This window comes from Bidens hawaiensis, unplaced genomic scaffold (assembly GCF_021521415.1).
Source record: "Bidens hawaiensis isolate Kalapana, Puna unplaced genomic scaffold, B.hawaiensis_p1.1 tig00008037_1, whole genome shotgun sequence".
NCBI lineage: Eukaryota > Viridiplantae > Streptophyta > Magnoliopsida > Asterales > Asteraceae > Bidens > Bidens hawaiensis.
This window is the reverse complement of record NW_027491564.1, coordinates 798,929-815,793: the sequence shown is the minus strand read 5'-3', so window position 1 is coordinate 815,793 and position 16,865 is coordinate 798,929. Positions and strand designations below refer to the sequence as shown.

Here is a 16,865-nt window from a genome sequence, read left to right as displayed (position 1 = left end):
CCAGCCCTTACGCCTATAACACCCACTTCATCTACCACCAATGAACCAGCCCCTACAGCCCCGCCTCCACCTCATCAACACCCATCAAATCTCCGCCAAAACCTAAAAAATTACAAAGCCTTTTAATGCAGCCTCTTTTCTCTCTACCACCCTTAATCCCAATGTCACACCCCAACCTAAGGCGGAAATGTCGGGGCGTGATCCGAGTGCTCACAACTCGAAGATACTATCATGAATATAATAAGTCAATATCTAATTAATTATTTAATTCCAAGAATACACACATTATCCAATTATAACAAAATATTCAAAATAAGAAATAGGATCCAAACAAGCTTAAACAATGATTCTCTTTGTTAAATCCTAAGGTCTTGTCTAAGTTTCCAACTTCAATCTCCAATACAAGCAACCTGCATATGCGTAGAAAACAGAGTTTGTCAACAACACATGTTGAGTGAGTTTATCACCAGTTTTGCAAAAAATAATGTTAACATAATAAACAAAAGAAATAAGCAAAACGTAATAAATGCAGTAATTAAATCAAATCATGAGCAAATAAGTTTTAAAGCAATTAACCAGTCAACACCCTTCAATCTCATAAATCGATTGAAGGTTATTGACTAGGGAATGTTTATTAATGAAAACTCAGTTTACAACTTACCCGGAATGTGAAAGAATAAGAAGGTGTGATGAGTCCAAGGTCCACACACTTGCAAAGTCAACCGGTTTATGACCGGTTCTTCAACAAAGTAGCAAAACTGAAGAGATTGATGATGAACAGAGGTAGGTGACGGCTAGGGTTAGTGTATTAGGGTATGAGGAAAGTTTATGACAGAGATTATGAGGATTGTTTATATAGAAACACTAAAACGAAGCATATTTATTAAATTCACTTATTTAGGAAACCGAATATGTATTTATTAACTAAATCAATGAAATAAGTTGTAGATTTCGTGCATGATCAGTAATTATAAATATGGACTTGTATTTTAGTTATAATTCTTTTCTTGGACCTTAATTCACTCGATTTGTGCCAAAAATAAGCGATTTGGATGCTAAAAACGAACTAGGAAACAAAATCGATCAAGGAATCTATTCGGCTTGCCCAGGCACCGCATGGCCAACCCATGGGGGTGCCATCACGCAGCGCTCCGGGGTTATATGGGTTGGAGTTTGATTTTTGACATATATGGCCCTTGTAGTTCCTAAATTGGTTAAATATTGAACATTTTATGATTAAAACAAGAATTGAGCAACATGGAAAAAGTAAAGGGTATAAAGTGAATATATAATCCTTAATAATTATAATTATATGATTTTGATTAATAACAAAGGTCTAAAATCGTTCCCGGGTCGGGTTAAACGTAAACGAATGTGAGTTCGAAAAATCCGAGATGTTACACCTAATACCGAACATGCCTCCTTTACCATTACTAACACACATCCTAAATGGCGCCAAGCCATGTCTAATGAATACTCAGCGTTGATGAGAAATGGTATGCGGTCTTTGGTTCCTCGTGCTCCGGGTTCTAATATTGTTCATTGTAAGTGGGTTTACAAACTCAAACGGGACTAAACAATAGCTATTACACGTCATAAAGCTCGTTTAGTTGCAAAAGGTTTTCGACAACAACCCAGCATTGACTATCAGGGGACTTTTAGCCCGGTTGTCATATCTACTACCATTCGTGCAGTCCTTTCTTTAGAAGTTGCACAAAAATGGCAACTACGACAACTTGATGTTCAGAATGCATTTTTACATGGTGAATTAAACGAGACAGTGTATTTACAACAACCACCAGGCTTTGTCGACCCGCAGAGACCTGATTATGTTTGTCTATTGCATAAGTCTCTCTGTATGGATTAAAACAGGCCCCTCGAGCTTGGTTTCAGCGGTTGTCTACAGCTCTTCTAGGGCTCGGTTTTCTAGGTTCCAAGACGGATCCTTCCCTGTTCATTTACTCTTCCAGGGGCACTCTCTTGTATCTACTTTTCTATGTAGATGATATTATTTTGACAGGTAACAACCCACAAGCAATTGATCACATGGTTCACTAATCTTAGCCGGTCCTTTGCGGTCAAGGACATGGGCCGACACTCCTATTTTTTAGGAATTGAGATCATTCACCAAGGCTCAGACATCATCATGTCATAACAAAAATAAATTCTGGAATTATTACAACGTGCAAACTTATCCAATGCGCAACCGGCTGACTCACCTATTACCACAACTACCAACTTGGCCTTGGGTGACAAACCCCCGTTTGAGAACCCGGTAAAATATAGACAGATTGTTGGTGCCCTTCAGTATGTAACCCTTTCTCGTCCCAGCATTACCTATGCAGTTAATAAGGTCTGCCAATTCATGCACTCGCCAACAGAAAATCAATGGTCCGCTGTTAAGCGCATCTTGCGCTACCTGAAGGGTACTGTCACCCTTGTCTTCTCATCAAATAACAATCGTCCTCGGTTCTCCATGCTTACGCAGATGCCACTTACAATACTCTGAGTGCCTTCTCTGATGCTGACTAGACTGGATGTCTAAATGACCGTCGATCCACTGGGGTTCGGGGGACACGCTATATATCTTGGGTCGAACCTTGTATCTTGGGTTGCACGTAAACAAAACACTGTCTCTCGGTCATACACAGAATCAAAGTATAAAGCTTTAGCTGTTACAGTTCCTGAACTAACATGGTTACAAGTACTCTTGCGTGAGCTACATGTACCGGTCAGATCACCCCCACACTGTGGTACGATAACCTTGGCGCAACCTACTTGTCAGCAAATCCAATCTTCCATGCACGTACTAAACATATTGAAGTGGACTTTTATTTTGTTCGAGAATAGTTGCTCAAGGAAAACTCTTGGTGAAGTTCATCTCTACAGACGATCAAATTGCAGATGTTTTTACAAAGCCTCTATCCTCTAAGCGATTTCTCTTCTTACGATCCAAGCTAAGGATAGCTCCCCGGCCTTAGCTTGTTGGGGGATATTAGACATTGTTATTATTATATTATATTAGAGAGTCTAGAGTGTAATATTGTATTTTATATATACTATCTTAATGTAAAGATTACAATCATAAATAATCATAATAATAAAACATTCTGATAACCAAGTTTATCTTATTAATAGCTAGCAGTAGGGATGAGCTCGGGATGGTACCGGTACCGATCGGTACCGGTCCCAAAAATCCCGATCCCGAAATTCGGAAATAGTTGGTATCGGTACAGGTACCGAAATGTTCGGTTCGGTACCGGTACGGTACCAGTATTTCGTGAAAATTTCGGGAAATACCGGTACCGATACCGAAAACTCAAAACTTGGTACCGATTCGGTACCGACGGTACCAAATCGGTATCGAATTCGGTACCGGTACCAATCGGTACCCGTACCGAAAATGCTCATCCCTAGCCAGCGGGTTTCCTTTCTTGTTTAGAGGTCGATGTTTTTATTATCAAAATACGGTTTTTTATACCTTGCATTGGAGACCACCCATTCTCGAAAATGTGCACTATCTATTCTTATTTTCATTTTAATTCAAGCATCTAAGTTTCTAGCTCTTATTAGTAAGTTTCCAAAACCATACCAATAACATAAAGGTTTTCATTTTCATGGGTTTTTGTGTTATAAGTCTGTTTATCAGTTTTTCTATTCACCCTTAATCATAACTATCTAATATCAGTATAACCATAATCACTTTTGTAACACATATCTAAACATGTTTTTAATATTAAAAATGCTGAAAGTAAACTTTTATTCCATCAAGTACAAACAAACATGTACATTGGTTTTGAACCATGGAGAGAGAAAAAAAAAAGATACCTTAAGACAAAATTGGAATGTTGGATTTAAATATACAACTGATTAAGCTTACTCAGTGTTTGGTCAGAGGGTATGGGTTCAATTCTGGGGTAGTGTTTGGATATGGCTTCATATCCTAGTGTTATGGTAAAATTGGAATGTTGGATTAAGGTTGCTTAGTGTTTGATTGCAGGCTTAATATCTCAGCAAGTTGAAGGCGTTTCTCCAGCTCGAGAGAATACCGCCTTGCGGTTCTGGTTTGGGAGGAGCCACGCTTAGCACGAACAATTCCATTGGCGTGTTTGGTTCTACAAACCCGACAAGCTTTGCAACAATTTCTGCACTTTCCTTAATCTTCTCCAAATCATCTGTATGTGTCCATAATAATTGAGCCAGTTGGAATCTCCGGTTTTTGGATTCCAAATCAATTCCCCACTTGACAAACATGCTCTCTCTTTCACTTGATGTGTATTCCCTCAAAAGCTTTCGGCTCAACATCGCCCTCTCGAGGTTCAGTGCACGTGCGCTGTTAGTTTTCGGCAAACAAACAAAAATGTTAGTTTTTTTTAAGACTTTTAAAATGATAAAGATGATTCATGTTGTAATGCATATACATAAGTGCATATTCAAAAGGAATGTATATTGAGTAAAACTAAAGTTTTCGTCGTTTAGGTTTATATCAACTTGCACGAATCATCCTTAAAAAAGATAGAAATTACAGAAATAATCCTTTATGTTTATATATTGTCACACTTTTCGTCGTTTGCTCCAGCCGACGTATATTTAGGAGGGTAAGTTTAGTCATGCGTGGTGCACGTGAGGGCATTTTTATCATTTTTACCTTCACAATGACTATTCTTGTAATTTGAAGAAACAGTAATAATAAAGAAAGATTAAGAATATAACCGTAAGCCACCAAGGGGAAAATCGATACAAACCTAAATAACTACTTGGTTGATCAAATTCGGTAAATACTTGGACGAGGGCATTTTTGAATTTGAACTTTCAAAGAGACTATTCTTGTAATTTAATGAAACAATAATAAAAATTAAAAATAAAACTATAAACGGCCAACGCTAAAAAGAATTGTTACAAGCCTAATAATTTGTTTTTGACTGACACCTAAATAACTATTTGGCTGATCAAATTTGGTGATTAGTTTAAGGACGATTTGTGCAGATTGATATAAACCTGTTAAATGGCCGGTTTCAAGTTCAAAGACATTTGCCAGACTGTTAAACCGCCAAAACCAAACTATATGAATCTCAAACCGGTCGACTTGCTTCAGCTTGGACAGTTTATGACATGCACCCATTAATGAATAGATCGCCCATATAAACATCATTATACTCAAAATGACTTATGTAAAAGGGACCTAATTTTGATTATCATATATGGACAAATGCGTTGCTCGGGTTTATCAAAATAGCATGGAATGATATGAGAGAGAAACGAAGAATGACCTTGCAACTTGATCTAGCGTTTGCTTGAGGAACGATAAGCGTCTAAGCTCGATTTCAATGTATACAGAGTCCGACGGATAGCCTTTAACGAGCAAGAAAAAGTAGGTCCTGTGAAGCAATGGTATGTTGCATTCATGCCAGAGTTCAATAATCTGCCTTCTTTGATCCTCAAACACCACACTCCACTGTTTTTCAGCCTCCTTAGCTTCATCTTCTGGTTCAATTGCTTGAGGTGTACCCTTCACATAAATTATTGTTAATAAATAATAATAATAACAATAATAATACACATCTTATTTGTATCAAGATGTATATATGCCTGATTAACCGTCCGTCACTTAGCCCTGCTTGCAGTGCGCACATATGATGTATATATGTGTGAACCCTCGGGTGGGCAAAAGTGAAATTGCACTAATTTTGACGTTATTTTACTAATCTCGTGAAAATAACGTTAAAAGTGACGGACGGTTAATCAGGCATCATGTAGTGGCGTTGATAGCCGAAAGACAAGGGTACATGCACCGATCAGCCGGTGTCCCGATGATTGAGTGTTATGTGCCTTATGTCCAAGGCTTGATGCAAAACTACTATCGAGCCGGGGGTCTCACCGGAAGCGGCCTCTCTATCCTTATGGGGTAGAGGTAAGGCTGTCTACATCTTACCCTCCTCAGACCCTACTATAGCTTTGCTATTGGTGGGATATACTGAGTACGATGATGATGATGATGATGATGATCTTATTTGTATCAAGAACGGGTTTATGGGTTATTTTATCAGTCAAACAAATAGCAGAAAAGAAACAGAGTCTCAAATGAGTCGAAAGTTGGCCAGAGTTTATGATGCGGGAACAATGCATCAAATACTCATATGATTATCAGTCAAAAGCTTGGAACCAAAAGGTTCTAAAGCTTCAAGGTTTACATGTGTAATCAAAATCAACAACTAATAGATAATAAACCCTAAACCTTATTTAGTATCATATAACTAATATGATACTAAATAAGATAAACTAGGAAATCCAAAATTTTAATAAATAAAAGATATGCATGTTCCTGCATCAGTTTATTTGGGTTATAATTTAACAGTCAAACAAATGGTTAAAAGAAAAGGAGAGTCAAACGGGTCGAAAGCTGGCCAGAGTAATTTATAATCGTGTTTTAAGCGAGAAGTAGTGCTGTAAATGAACCGAACTGAACAAGGCCTTGTGTGTTTTCTTTTGTTAACATTTTAAACGAACTAAAGCGAACATAAATGAACATAAACAAATACAAATGAGAGAAAACGAGATTAAGAGAAGTTAATTTAGGGTTAGTGAATTAAGTTAGTTAATTAATAAAAACTTAAAAAGCATAACAATTAAATGTTTGGATAATAAACTAAAAGATATAAATTATAAAAAACCCTTTAATGAACAAACATGAATGAACGAACACAACATAAAAGAACACATTACCGAACATTCACGAGCGTAAATGAACAAACTCTTGTTAATGTTCATTCATATATATAATCAAGCAGAATTCTTTGTTTGTGTTTGTTCGTTAATTCTTTTAGTGGGTACGTTTATTTGCTATTTGAAGCTAATAATCTAAAATAAAATATATTTTTTAGAAAAGGAAATTAATAATGGTGTGATAGCAAAATCCTTACTATGCAATCTTTAAATCTTCCACTAAGGTGATACTCCATGACTTTTTCGAGTGTCCTCGATGATGGAGAAAGGTCTAATATAACCTTATCAAACGGCGGCATTTCTTTCTCATCAATGGTTGAACTCTTAGAATCTTGTCGAGCTAAATTCTTAATATCCGAATCCGATTTCGATTCAACAACTGCATTCTTCTCAGGCACAGAAGAACAAGATGACGTGTCACTATCAACAATTGCAGAGCAACTTGTGCTTCTTGTTAAAACTGAAGCTTTTAAAGAAGTTTCATCCTCAATTGGCGGTTGAGGAGATTGCTCAACGTGTGAATTTCCTAAATTACCCTCTGTATCTTTCTCAGTAATCACTTCTTCTACTTCTTTGAAGCTATCTACTGAATCTATACTTACCCTGGTTTTTGGGGAAGGCTTTTCCCATTCGTGTGTTGTGTCAGGCCCGAAATATTGGTTCATGAACTCACACGGGGTGATATTATCGAAAACGTAATGGTCTTCGTTTGGATTATGTAGTTTATGGTTCTTTGGGAAACTGTATGTGTTGACTGAAGTGGGGCCGACAGGAGTGTTGATCGCCAACTCAGATGTGTCTGACATGGAATGTTCGTCCCATGAACCGCTGCGTAGGTGACCGGATACCGAACTTTCATCCCATGAAGCGTTGTGTATGTGGCTAGATACTGAACTTGCATCCCATGAATTGTTGCGTAGGTGGCTAGATATCGAGCTTGCATCCCATGAAGCAGAATCAATCTGCATGATAATATTAACGGCTTAATGAAAAAAAACTGCATGTGGGTTTGTTTGTTACTTAATCAGGGTTCTAGGTTGTTCAACTAGTTCGTGGTTCGTAGCTTGCTTGAAATCGGCTCGTTTGTAACCGATCCTAGCCTAGCCAAGCATAGCCAAGCCCAAGCCAAGTTAAGTTCAGCTGGTTGGCTTGGCTCGTTTAAATAAAAGAGCAACTTTCAATATATATATATAATATAACACAGGCTTTTATATATATATAAATTTTGTAGTTTATTAAATGCGCATTATGTGTATGTTAAAAATAATCTTGTCTTTTATTTAGTATATATAAATATGCTCAAAATATATAATTAGTATTTTTTAAAAATAAATGAGCCGCATCAAGCATTTTGCAAGCCGGCCAGCTCGAGCCAAGGTAAGCTCGGCTCATTGGCTCGCTCGTTAGACTCGTTAGCTGTCTTGCTCGTCGGCTCGTTTAAATTATTTCCCAAATTTTTATTATGCATAAAGTATAACCCAGATTTTAATACATATAAATTATAATTTTGTAGTACATTACTTACGCTTTATGTGTATGTTAAAAATAAGTTTTTTTTTCTTTTTATGTATATCAATATGTGTAAACATATAACATTCATTTTTTTTTCAAATAAACAAGCTGTCTCGACAAGCCACAACTTTTATACAAGTCGAGCTGAGCTCGGGCCAAGGTACTCTCGGCTCATTGGCTTGCTCATTGGCTTGCTCATTGTGCTTGTTAAGATGGCTTGTTGGCTTGGCTTGTTTAAAATTAAAGTCCAAATCTGAATATAAAACTACAACCCAAAATATGACTTGGAATTTCAGCTCGCTAAGATAAATGAGCCACGCTGACTCGGTTCGGTTAGTTAACAAGTAGAGCCTGAGCTCAACCTGGCTCGGCTCGTTTACAACCCTAGTTTTGAGAATGTTCATTTCAAAACCAATAATACGTTCAGAACTGTGTGAATCACATAATTCATTGTACCTTTATTTTGAATGTGATACATAAGGCGTAATACTTATTACTATCATTTATGCACTATATCAAGTATATTATGTAGTTCTTACAATTCTCAACATATTATTAATTCTAACTCTGAAAATAGCATTCCCCTATTGGCTTAAGGGAAAACAGATCACATACCCATGGCAGTACATTTTGTTCAACTCCAGCAGCTCGTAATATGTCCTCAAGACGAGCTCGAGCAAGATCGCGCTCCTGAACCAAATCTTTAACTTCTTGCTCCATCTAAAAACAATAAAAAATCGGCTTAGTTGGCAATTAGATCACCAATTATTATTAATTTATGTCAGATTAAAAAAATTAACTAAAAATAAAACAGGTCAAAAAACATTATTATAATAAACTAAGTATTCATGAAAAATAAAATAAAATAAAATCTTTTTTGACTTACATCACAATCAGATCAACAATTAGTAATTTGTGTCAAGTTAACAAAAATTAGCTAAAAAGAAAACGGGTCAAAAGACATTACTATAATAAACTAAATTGTGTCAAATTTATGTCAGATTAACAAAAATTGGTTAAAATTAAAGATAACGGGCCAATGCAACTCACTTTTTGTATTTGAACTTCCTTTTCTTTGATTATTACTTCAGAGTCATTTGTGGACCCCGCCATACTTTTTAATTCATTTTCCAATCTGGCCATTTCTTTTTGCAACTGTTTCACCAATACCTTCTCTGACATGACAATATTAACCTGGGCACTTGTTCTGACATCCTTGGCACAAATAGCAAACAAAAGTGTGTTTCTTGATTGTTCAAGATGAATATGTGCAGGACTCAATGTGCATATTATGGCGGTTCTTGCATTTCCTCCAAGTGCGTTTTGTAGGATTCGTGTTAGTTTTGAGTCTCTATAGGGAATATGACCGTTTCGCCCTTTGCTACATGTGGTCGATAAAATATGACAGTTAGAAAATGGCTGGTTTCCAAAAGGATAAGAGAAGAATCATAATTTTTAAGAACATGAAAAGCTAGTGCCAGTTAAGGTGAATATATATTTTTTTATTTCAAGTAAACAACTAATATAGTTATCTTAGGGTTGGACCGGAAGTCCATTTTATGTTAATTGTAGGGATGGAGGTAAGGAAAACATTGGCAGCCAAAGGTGCGAAGAAACAAGTAATCCGTTTGGATGCAGAATGTTATGGACTGAAACCATTGCAATGTATGGGACTTGTCTCACATTGGTTATATGGACAATTGATGTGGGATTTATAAGCCAAATGGGTTCCGTCATCCACTGGACTAAAATTTTGAGTTGAGTTCTTCTGTTTGGGTAACATTTGTATTAGAGCCAACCAGGCAACCACGGAGTGGTGGCCTGAAGTGAGCCAGCCATGACCAACAAGGACGTTGGCCCCTAAAGAGGGTTGATTGTTATGGACTGAAACCACCGCAAGCTATTGGACTTCCCACATCGGTTGTATGAGCAATTGATGTGGGGTTTATAAGCCAGATGGGTTCCCTCATCCATGGGGCTAGTCTTGTGGGTTGAGTTATTCTGTTTGGTTTATAACACTGGTATCAGAAGCTTGGAGTGGTGGCCTGCCAGTCGTGACCAACGAGGACGTTGGCCCTTAAGGAGGGTCGATTGTTATGAACTGAAACCAATGCAAGGTGTGGGACTTGTCCCGCATCGGTTGTATGGGCAATTGATGTAAGGCTTATAAGCCAAATGCGTTCCCTCATCCATTGGACTAGTGTTTTGGGTTGAGTTCTTGTGTTTGGTTTGTAACAATGATACTAACTGCTACAAGGATGCCAATTGAGTTTTTTGTAGCCAATTAGATGTCCAGCAGATGCGACAACTGCGAGATAACTTTGGTTGGTACTGGATTGTTTTATGAATCATAAAATCATGAAAACTTAGAAGCTTGTGTAATTGTAATTCATTGTAGGTGATTGGTGGAGGGAGAGTGAGCAAGAATAGTGGACTTTAGACCATTATATTTTTCTAGAAGACCTGAAATAACAAGCATAACAAGATCTTTATCTTTGACGGGTTCCCCAATATTGGCTAGAGCAATTGCATACTCTTGGGCACGACTGAGGCCTAGGTGATTGGAGTCCCATCTCGATCTTTAAAAGCTGTGTTTTTTACGTGTACTCCCTAGATGAGTTGTTACTTGTTAGGCACATATTCTTGTTCGGGTGCAAGTTATAAGTCTCAGGAGATCATTACTTGAACGTATTGAAACGAGGATTTAGAAATGGTAGATATGATAATCATCTTGATGTGTGCATCATTGGGAATCCAAGAAGGATAGCTAGGGTTGTCTACCGAGGAGGACTCGGCTATGATTTTTCGCGGTGGATGCGGGATTATACCATCCACATGCCCAACCAGGAACGTATGTATCATTGCCTTCCAATACCCGTAGTTTGTGGGCGATAGAGTAAGCATGGATTTATATGAGTAGGGGCATGCTTTTCTGTAGAGGAAGTACCAGCACTAAGAGTCATTGATAGGTTAAGCTTAATCAGAGATTGATCAGAGGTTTAGGTTGGCCAATCAAAGGTTCCGGTGGCTACAATAGCAGTTCATGGGTAGATGGACGGTTCTTGGCTTTGATACCATGATTTAGGGGCTTTTCATTAAGAGGCTACCTCTGAATCAGTCAGAGGTACGGTGTGTTTGGTTACACCTCTTAATGGCTCATGAAGCCTCATAATGGTTAAGTTTCATAAAGATGCTGAATGGTTTAGAAGCTACCTCTTAATTAGTCAGACCTCTTATTGATTCATAGCACTTAATTGCCAAATAGCCCCTAAGTGTGGTATTACTTTGTTATTGATTGATTGAATAATGAGTAAAGGCAACCCATTATATATGGAACAAAGTTACAATTCACTACCGTCTACCATATATATATATGAATTACAATAGAAAGTCTTATAGGACAGAATTAAAAATCAAAGTTTTAAAACATTTAAGTTAATGTACCTAGGATAATCGATTTTAGGCCCAACGTTAAAAAGGAAAAAGTCAGGCATGGTCAAAAGTTACCAAACACATTAGCTGTCTCTAAGGGTGTAAATGAGCCAAGCCGCTCGTGAACCATTTCAAATGTTGAGAACGGCTTGTTAAAAGCTCAAATTATGCCTTGCATAAACGAGCTCGAGCCTACAAATGAGTTTGTTTAATAAACAAGCATAGGTTTCACTTATGGAGCTCGAGCTGGCCTACAAACCTAAACAAGCCTGTTATTTATATAATTTTTATTCAATATATTTCATATGCAATAACTATTTATTACTTATAAAACTCTGATAAAAATAACTAAATGTAATATATATTTTATAGTGTATGTAAAATTTTTAACTATAAATTTACAAAAGAAATGTATATAAACAAACTAACCAACTCGGGCTTAGCTCAGCTCATTTACACGCCTAGCTGTCACATCATTGTTTTGGCCTCCCTTAGATAAAAAGTTTTAAAAGTTTCTTACATTATATACAAAATTGAAATTTTGATGGTTTTGGATGGTCATGTAAAAGTTAGTTACCAATTAACCCTTTTGACTTTTGAGTAAAATGACATAAACCAATGAAAATACAAACCCTAATTTGCGGATAACAGTTCCAAGTGTTAGTAAACTGCGGTTTATGTGGGAACCCTCTTTGAACCGTTTACCAGCTGCTAACGTTTGAGAAGCCCGTTCACTTCCAGCTAGATCAACAAAATTCTACAAAATAAAATAAACAATTTATGTATTTATTCATTTTGATTTCAAGAATATATAACAAGAACTATATACCACGGTAGCTGTGAGAGTGCTTGCGGTGTCAATCATTGAGAATTCATTGGCGGTGCTTTCAATAGTCTAAAAATAAACGAGTCGTGATTTAAGAACTAGAAATTCGTTAATGTTGATAAGTATTAGATTATTAATAATGTACCAGTCGAATAATCTGATGCGATCTTGAGCTCATTTCATTCATTGATGTTTCCCCAATTTTTCTTTGAGCTATAATGTGATTACATATGAGTTATCAGTATACATTTAATGATAAGATAAGAATAGTTAAAATGAATGTTTGTGAACATGTATCTCGTTCGTTCATTTATCTTTGTGAATGTTCGTTCACTTAAATTCGTTTATGCTGTTCGTTGACGTCCATTTAAGTTCGTTTGTTAATATATTCATTTAAATTTTTAGGCCCATTATTATTTAAACTTGTTTTATTAACCTTTTAGGCCCAACACATAGTTGTTCCCATTTACGTTTGTGAACGTTCACTTATATTGTTAACAAACGAACATAAATGAACACTAACACAATCGTTTGATTGTTTGTGTACAATCGCTTGTTCGATTAATGTTAAACTGCTAATACCTTCACACACGGCGAGGAGTTCCATAAGATGTGTCCAGTCCTCCAAACGTATTTCCGTGAGTTTATCTACAACTGTCCCTTTCTGATGACACCAAAAACCTCTCATTAAGTTTAAACTTTTATTTAATTAAGCGATCATTTATAATTAAGAACATAATACTCACCTCTGGATCATCAAGGAGTCTACGTGGGGTACCATCTGCACTAAGAAGGTCTCTAACGCATTCGTTATAAATCTCAATAGCAGAAAACTTCAACACAAATTCTCTATCAATTTGCTGAAAACAATAGCATAAATAAGTTTTTAACTTCCAAATTAAATGAGTAAATGACACATTAAAATTTTCAATTTTTTTCACTTAAATTACATTGTTTATGTGATCAAATATGTCGGATATTGCATGCTGTGTGATGCCAGTCATGGTGTATGTCTTCCCACTGCTTGTCTGCCCATACGCGAATATACTTGCTGAAGAAATAATTAAATTTACAACATAATAGGTGATACAATTTAATATCATAACTGGAAAACTGAAAGAATAGAATTACAGTTGATGCCATTGAGGGCTGAAAGAGCAACTCTTCTGACTCCCTCTTCATATACTTGTCTTGTTGTACTGTCACTCCTGTATACTCGGTCTGTTTCCAAAACAAGCATCACAGTGAAGGAATTTAATAAATAACGAGAAAAATGATGCCAATAAACACACACACACACACCCACATAATTAGGTTGACATTAAACAGGATTATTGCATAGAAAGGTTTCCTAGTTCATCTGATTTCTGTTTCAGGCCACTATCTTTAGATTTTTGAAACCATTCAGTTTTGGTTCTCAGTTTTCACCATGGGTTCAGTTCGGTTTTGGTTTTTTCAATTTTGTCACTTGGGCTTAGAATTTAGGCCTGGAATTTTTGGTCCGGAAAAAGTGGCCCAAAATAATGACTTTTGGCCTGAAAATTTTGCCCTGATTTTCTTTTGTTGTTTCACGATTATTTAATTATTACCCATTTGCATGTATTAACCTTTTATAATTTAGCAACACCATGAAAAAACATAAAACCAAGCCATTGGTTTTGGGTTAAGTTATTTCAGTTTCATGCACATCCCTAATTTCACGCTGAACCCTTTTATAGTTTCGTTTTAAACATGCAAAGGGGTATATATTCTTGAATCTTTGTGATATGATATATTGCTTACCAAATGTGTACGCGTTCGGGTACTTTGACCGCTCTAGCATAGCATTCATGTATACGATAGTGTTTTCGTTCACGCATTCCCAATCAGAAGAATCATTCTTGGCGAGTTCCTTGGCGTTCATAGGCCTCAGCCTTACAGCCACAAAAATCTTCTCCTCTTGTCCATCCATATCATCTCCACTAATCGACTCCATTTTTATATTATATATTTACTTAACAAGAGCACTTGAAGATTTTGTTTTCCCTCTCTCTCTCTCTCTCTCTCTCTCTCTCTCTCTCTTCACAATGACAGAGAGGGAAGAAAACTCAAATGCCCTAATCTCTTGTATGTATCTGCAAAAAAGCCATCTTCAAAAATCATGTAAACTTAGGTGGTTATCTTCAGATCCAAATCATTTCCACCAGCATTATAATACCCTAGTTATGGTATTTAATTTTGAAAACCCCTGATGTGCATAAAATAATACATGATTGTCATGGCTGTCAATCCGGATCTTATCGTGTTTAACAGGTCAGAAATGACTCTTTTAACTATTTTATTTATATGTCATGGCTATAAGACAATTTTAAGTTTTATGAACCGAGAGCCTATCCTACTAATTTCAAATATTTTTAAAAAATAAAAAAATCACATAGCTTACTTTTCGGATTAAAAGGTCTTATCGTATTTTAGGGACGTGGTTTTTTTTATATTTTGAAAGCCCTAATATGTTGAAAATTACATTATTATTATTGTCGTCAATTTTTCATCAAACAATTAGGCAGGTAGGCAATAATAATAAGCGAGAATTGAACAATGCAACAGGCGATAGGTAGGAAAATCGAAAGAGGATATAAAACCCTTGGTCAAATGAAGATGAAACGGTTGCTAGAATTAATAACAAGGAATTATGAGTTGAAATGCAAAATGAAAATCGAATTTGATAATAAGAAAGAAACCTGCCTCCGTGTGAATTGGAGGATGCGAAATCGATAACGGTAAATAAATATTTGAATGAGGGAGAGTGATCATCAATTGACATGATGGATTGAAATGGAAGATGATGATGATGATGATATTTGGGGTGGTGAATGAATGTGAAGGAACGCTAACAACGGAGAGCCACCCAAGAATATATAATTTCCTTTTCAAAATATCTTCAACGACTCATTCGAGCCGTCTTGAGTCGAGTTTTTTTCAAGTACTCGTACCCGACCCTAATCTTCTCCGGGTTATTCGGGTTGGGGTTTAATGAGTACGGGCTAATTAAGTTTCGAGTATTTGACCTAAAAAACTAAAATTCAAGCAAATATGCCTTCTTCAAGTTTTTAACTTACATAAGCAAATAAGAAACTACATAATCCAATCGAAAGAGTCTGAAGAACGCTTTGATTGATAGAATGAATAATCGGTCGAGTAATGAATTGAACCTGAAAAACTGATCGATTGATTGAATAAATTATCATATCTAATCTGTGATTAATGAATGTTGGAATAGTAGTCGATAGGTATGGTTGGAACTGGAACGGGATAGGCGACTTATAAAAGGAATTGGGTAAGCAACGATATTCATTCAATAGTATAACGCAGGTGATATAATAATTGAATAGAATACTTAGTCAAACGAGTTATTCGGGTTTACCCGAAATCCATTAAAAAGTAATTGGTACTCGACTCGTATTAGTTCGGGTTGTACTCGGGCTCATTAGATTCGGGTTCGGGTTTCATGAGGACGCATACTTTTGAGTTCGGGTTAATAGATATTTGGCTCGGGTTTCGGGTTGCGATTATAAACGACAACCCTAGTTTTAACTATAAGAAATATTTTTATAACAATTACATGCATTCATGGATAATATGGATAATATGACACATTACATGTTACACTAGACTTTTGACTAATATACGCATCCATCAAATCTATATTACATATAAAAGATTTAAGATGGACAAAATGGTAATTTGGGAATTATTAGATGTCGTTGAATAAATACGGTGAGATGCCGTAAAAATTTAATTCACTTCATCGTCGGCGTCCTTCCATTATCTCCACCGTCTTTCTTCTGCCTGTAACCCCCAAATCTCCAATTAAACCCCACCTTCAATTACAGTAACCCCTAATTAAAGCACCTTTAAATCCTTTGCCTCTATTCAATTGAATTTATATCCTCAAATGAAACCCCACATTCAATCGCTTTCACTTGTAAAATCCATCTAATATAGTTAAAATTTTTCATTCTTTCTCACTACCATAATGGAAAAATACTTAGGCAAGTAAAATGTATAATCAAAGCTTCTCAATCTTAATCATATAACTGAAGATTTAATTCTTCGAACTCAAACCAAAGCCATTACAATCAGCCATGAAGTTTTTCATATTCTTCCTAATCTTCCTTTCCTTAGGATCCATCAATATTGCTAAGGCAAAATATAATTACCTAGACCCGTTTTATACCAAGTGCTATGGATAGAACTTCAAGTCCAATAGCATTTACAAAGATAATCTGCGCAGAGTTCTCTTTTCACTTCCAGGCACAGATAATGGTCATGGCTTCTTTAAGACACTGTTCGGAAACGGCAGAAAAAATATAGTTCATGCTACTACACTTTG

General features: G+C 36.3%; 1 protein-coding gene across 1 annotated transcript; it reads right to left on the bottom strand.

Moving 5' to 3' along the window:
• Positions 1 to 3,790: 3,790 nt before the first annotated feature.
• On the bottom strand, positions 3,791 to 14,470 carry LOC143636663 (kinesin-like protein KIN-7F). Its single transcript, XM_077104198.1, has 13 exons — positions 14,276 to 14,470; positions 13,625 to 13,714; positions 13,444 to 13,544; positions 13,240 to 13,353; positions 13,076 to 13,157; positions 12,639 to 12,706; positions 12,497 to 12,562; positions 12,300 to 12,424; positions 9,286 to 9,616; positions 8,851 to 8,955; positions 6,921 to 7,685; positions 5,271 to 5,509; positions 3,791 to 4,333 (listed from the first exon to the last, which is right to left on the bottom strand). Exons 1-13 carry the CDS (start codon positions 14,466 to 14,468, stop codon positions 4,003 to 4,005), a joined length of 2,610 nt encoding a protein of 869 aa, XP_076960313.1. The 5' UTR covers positions 14,469 to 14,470; the 3' UTR covers positions 3,791 to 4,002.
• Positions 14,471 to 16,865: the final 2,395 nt, after the last annotated feature.